This window comes from Centruroides sculpturatus, unplaced genomic scaffold, assembly GCF_000671375.1.
Source record: "Centruroides sculpturatus isolate CEXI.00-Female unplaced genomic scaffold, Cexi_2.0 scaffold685, whole genome shotgun sequence".
Lineage (NCBI taxonomy): Eukaryota > Metazoa > Arthropoda > Arachnida > Scorpiones > Buthidae > Centruroides > Centruroides sculpturatus.
The window spans coordinates 140,018-145,098 of record NW_019385243.1 but is presented as its reverse complement, the minus strand read 5'-3'; the positions used below and the strand labels follow the sequence as shown (position 1 = coordinate 145,098).

The 5,081-nt window shown below is 29.3% G+C and overlaps 1 protein-coding gene across 1 annotated transcript; it reads right to left on the bottom strand.

Moving 5' to 3' along the window:
- Window positions 1-216: 216 nt before the first annotated feature.
- LOC111636636 lies at window positions 217-1,837 on the bottom strand. Its single transcript, XM_023381918.1, has 6 exons — window positions 1,703-1,837; window positions 1,542-1,632; window positions 1,341-1,437; window positions 639-753; window positions 497-563; window positions 217-419 (listed from the first exon to the last, which is right to left on the bottom strand). The coding sequence occupies exons 1-6, from the start codon at window positions 1,741-1,743 to the stop codon at window positions 300-302; spliced, it is 531 nt and encodes a 176-aa protein (XP_023237686.1). The 5' UTR covers window positions 1,744-1,837; the 3' UTR covers window positions 217-299.
- Window positions 1,838-5,081: the final 3,244 nt, after the last annotated feature.

The window sequence follows — 5,081 nt, the reverse complement described above, 5'->3', positions numbered from 1 at the left end:
AACAGATGTAATATTTACTTCTTATGTAGAGAATTCGCATTGCATTGTACTGAATTCAACAAATGTAATTTTTTCTGTTTTAGTTTGACGGAAAAGTATTCGTGTTAACTGTGAATATAACTAAACTTTATGGAACCTGTTGTGTCATACCATAGCATAAAAAAAGGAAATTGGTTTGTATAATTATGAAAGTGGAAAGCATTATATAAACACAATAAAACCGATTAAACAAATATCGTATAAATTTATTTTATTATAGTCTTCAAACCTAGTAATCAATTTATTCAAAATATTTAATTTTAACCAAATTGGAATGCTTCTTCGTTACAAGATGCCATCAAAAATATCAGCACAATAAAAAACAAAGTGATATTCTGAAGAAAAAACATAATTCTAACGTTTTTCTTAAGACACGATAACTATGAAGTGAATTTTAACATTGAATTCATTGTATGTTATTTTATTTCCACATAATTAACTTTTTAAATCATTTTACCTTTCGTAAAAGGGATGTTTCTGATGTACGGCTTAAATTATTTTCATTCAACACCATGCATTCAAGACTAAAAAGTTTTCAGAAGTATATTAAAATATATTACTTTTAATATGATATTTATGAAACAGCTGTTATGATTTACTATTGCTGTGAAACGATGGTTCCATTTTTGAATTCTCTGTTAACATCTTTGATTCGTTTCTTGTTTGTTTTAGAAAGTAATATTTGAAACTTTTCATTTTCATCGCAATTTTTATCTAAAAAATGCATTAAACATATTGAAAATTAAATTAGTGTATCGTATTTTAAATTCTTTTATTGATTGACAGTTAAAACAAAACACTAAGATTCATATAGACCATCTCAATTTGTATCCATTTGTGATAGGTACAATTTGCAGTGGAGTCAGATGGCATGGAATAAAGGATTGCATTGATAGAAGAAGAACAACACTTGGGCAACCTGTCAAGCCTCCTATTGAACATCTCTTGAAAGGATGTTCAATAGGAACTTATTTAGGTTCTACACACGGAAAGAAAATCCGAGGAATTCCACAAGATTAGCCCGTTGATGAGACGTAAACCTACGACAAGTTATTAGTGTTGATCGTAGGTACCTGTACAACGGATTTTATCTGAACAAATGGTATCTGAATAACCCGTGATAAATTATAAAGACTTTCTAATTCAGATCTGTCTGATCAGAATACAATATCTATGATAAATTATGAAAGTCCAGATCAAATTTGAATTCAGATCCCCATATCAAGTAGGCTGATACGGTACCTCGCGGGTTTCTGGCTGATATTTTAAACTCTGATAAATTTTGGGTTTCACAAACTCACCCAAATTTAACGTAACAAATATTTCCACGTTTTCTTTTCCTTTCACAATGCCTTTAGTGGGATGCAATTGGAATGCATCTGGATTACTCGACTTGATCTATATTAATCAAAAATTTTGATACGTTAATCTAAAGATTAAAATTAATTAATTTAATCTATTCATTAATTTATTAATAAAAGTGTTATTCAACAAGCTATAACCTTGTAAATAATGGTTTCTGTTGAGGAATTATGAATAATAAATTTACTCTTGTTTAAACCTTCTTTTTTATGAAAAGTCAACTTGGAAGGACTAAGAATTAAGAAAGATGTTTAAGAAAATTTTTCAACAAATATTGTATGTAGATTTTATATATACTTACGCGATTTTCAGCGCACATTTCTGGAGATTTTCGTTCGGCATATTCAAATTTTTTTGTCCAGATAGCTGTTAATTTTGTTTTAATAATATTAAAAATAATTATTGTACAGCACTTCTTTGTTGAACTATGTTAATTGTTGTTAGCGCCATCAATTGATTTTAAACTTATCATAAGGCTCAGCAGAGGAAAGCCGTCAAGTAAGCGGGACAACGAATGAACTTATTTAAATTATATTAGTCTATATTAATTTAATGTTTGAACTTTGGATTACAGGCGAGAAAAATCCAGTTCTGCTTCTGAAACTGATTCCAGTGCGAAACTATTTCGACGGAATGGTTTTTCGGAACTGCTTAGTCTGTTCGATTAGACCAGCGGTTCCCAACTTTTTTTCATTAGCGTACCCCCGTGGCATTTCCAACTTCCCAACGAGCAACGCGTGCGCAAATCTCGCACTGCCTGTTTGTAGAGAGTGTCGCCATTTTGAATTTTATTTTGACTTGGTTCTCGGTCCCCGAGTACCTATAAGTTTTGTTTTTTTATGCGCGCATGATTTGGGCACCTAATATTTTGTGCCAAATTGTAACTTTTGACATGTACTCTTTCATACTTCTAAGCTGGTAACACAGCAGGCAGTACGATTTTATAAAGAACAGATAGTGTTGTCAATAAAAAATTAATAAAAATACTGAATAAATAATGAAAAAAATTACAGCTTGTAGAGAAAATCTGGAGAAACAAGCTATGTCCTTTTCCTTGCTAACAATAAAAAATACTTTTTATAAACAAAAGAATACTTTTTTCAAACAACACGTGGGGATGTTGTTGAGAGATAATAATAATAACGGTAACACCAGTGTTGCCGCAATGAAATTTCAAAACGTACTGAAACGCCTTCAAAAAATGTACTATTTTCCTTCAAAATGTACTAGTTCTAGGAATACTTTGTTTACGTGCCTATATATATATATATAGGCACGTAATTTATATATATATAGTTTATTGCCAAATACAGTTGTCCCTCTATAGTCCGACGTTTTTTAATCCGACATGCTCAGTAGTCCGACGCACCTCCTGTCAAGGTACCCAGTCCCGTTACGTGTCTGTTTGCACAGAAGNAAAATTTTGAGTGTGGTCATTTTTGACCAAACTCTGTTATATATAACAACCGGGAAAGTAAAAGAGGGACTCGTTTATTTTACGTTTAAAGCCATGTTATCAGATTCTTACAAAATTTTACTCTAATTTTTTTCTATATATATATCTTTTAAACTACATACGCATGCAAAGTTGTAACTAGATCGGAAGTTGGATTATGGGGTGAAAATTGAGTTACAAATTGTATCTGGACAACAAAGAGATAGAGCGCAGAAACTTAACAAAAAGAAACACAATAGACGTAATAATGATTTTAACAAATACTCTTGTTCGACATTCCTAGTAGTCGAACAGAAAGTTCAGGGAACCATTAGGATAATTGATAATTCTCAATTATACTAGGATAAAAATTTGGATAATAACAAACTTAAAAAGGGGACGAATCCGTTAAATTATGATTATTGTTTTAAGTGGAGATTTTTAAAATTTTTAAAAAGACTACGAGAGTTAAAATGATTGTGCTTCACCATCTATTATATTGATAATTCAATTTTTAATAGCAACTCATGTTATTAGTTATAAACGTTAGTTCAGTGTAACAATTTTGAGAATTTTATGTACTTTTAAAAAGAAATCAACAGAAAATATTAATTAATTAATTAAGAAAAAAATGTTTAATTCTTGATGAAACGAAACGATCAACTTTACAATGTAATACAACAATCGTTTTGAAATAGTTGATTAAAATTATCACGACTCATCAGTAGAAGACATCAAAGTTCTCTTTTTTTTCAAATTCCTTAACATTAAACTATAAAGTATGTGTTGTTTTAAATTTGTGGGAAAAATTATTGTTGATCTTTACCAGATTCAAGAACTTTATAATTGACACACCAACTCATTCTAAAATTCTTCATTGAATAATAGAAACCAGATATGATTGATATTTACAATACAGTACTTACCAACATCTTTTGCAGATTGAGACCTCGTCAAAATGATAACAGGATTCTTTCTATTAAAACTTTCGTATCGTTTTATTCGTTCTTTGACCGAATATGTTAATTCGGGAATATCTATACCTTTAGATGGCATCTGCGTTAGACTGAAATTCGTGTTCCCTTGTTTACGCCGTGGAGAAGTTCGAGAGCCATCATCAGATTTCTTCTTGTTTCCTTTCTTAGTTGGCGGTTTGCTATCCATTTTAGATTTTTAGTACTATAATAAATATTAAATATATTAAGAAAATAATTTATATTAAGAAAAATTCATTCTTGTGAGTATCAGTTTTATTCTTAGACACGCCAATAATACTTTTTTAATCTTATTACATAATCATTTCACGTGAAAATTCAATAATTATCTGTAAAAAAATTATATAAAATTTGTAAAATACAAGAATAATTAACTTACTGTTAAAATTCAATAATATCTTCCTTGTAAATTTCGTGACAATTCCAAAAATTTGTTGTTGATTCGAAATTCTAATGCACTTTGATTCAATGAATCTTTCTGTAAAGCATCGTACTTTCGTAACGATTCTTAAAATATTTATAGTTATTTTAAAATTATTTCTCACTATTTTTATTTGATAATTAGTATATTGTTTAAAAGTATAAAAAATATTTTTACACCAATTATACTATATATCGAATAATTTAATTTGCATATATGTAACCGGTTTATTAAATAAATGAAATGTATGTATTTATGCACTTTAAAATGATTATTATATTTATGTACACGTATTTCTAGTTTTTATATCTTGTAATTAAATTAATTTTAATAACTGAAAAATATAAAACTTTAGTTAATAGAATAGATCTTATTTACGACTTGACAAACACACGGCCATAATCGTCGTGTGAACAGAAGTGAAGTGATTTGATCAGTCCCTACAAAATCGTCATCTATACTAATATTATAAAGAGGTAATGTTTGTAAGTATGTATGTATGTAAGTTTGTTTGCAGCAGGTAATCTCCGAAACTACTCATCCGATTTCAAAAATTCTTTCACCAATATTTAGAATGGAACTTCAGGGTGGACATAGTCTGTATATCATTCCGTTAAACATTCATATAAATTAAAATATATAATCTAGGTTAAGGCTTTTATGTCCAACAGATGGCACTACGAGTACGACGCCCTAAGTTTGCTTTTCTGTGCGGCATTATGCTTTTCTGTGAAAATGAACTAAAGAAGATAATCTTCTATCTATCTATATAAATAAAAATGTAATGTTCGTTTGTTCCTACCGATTCCTTTGAAATTTTGACACAACG

Excerpts from the sequence above, each read along its gene's own strand:
- LOC111636636 (XM_023381918.1), bottom strand. The coding sequence starts at position 1,743 with ATGCCGAACGAAAATCTCCAGAAATGTGCGCTGAAAATCGC. Across the intron at positions 1,633-1,702 it reads AAATGTGCGCTGAAAATCGC|TCCTTCCAAGTTGACTTTTC; the intron begins GTAAGTATATAT and ends CTTAATTCTTAG. Across the intron at positions 1,438-1,541 it reads CAGAAACCATTATTTACAAG|ATCAAGTCGAGTAATCCAGA; the intron begins GTTATAGCTTGT and ends TGATTAATATAG.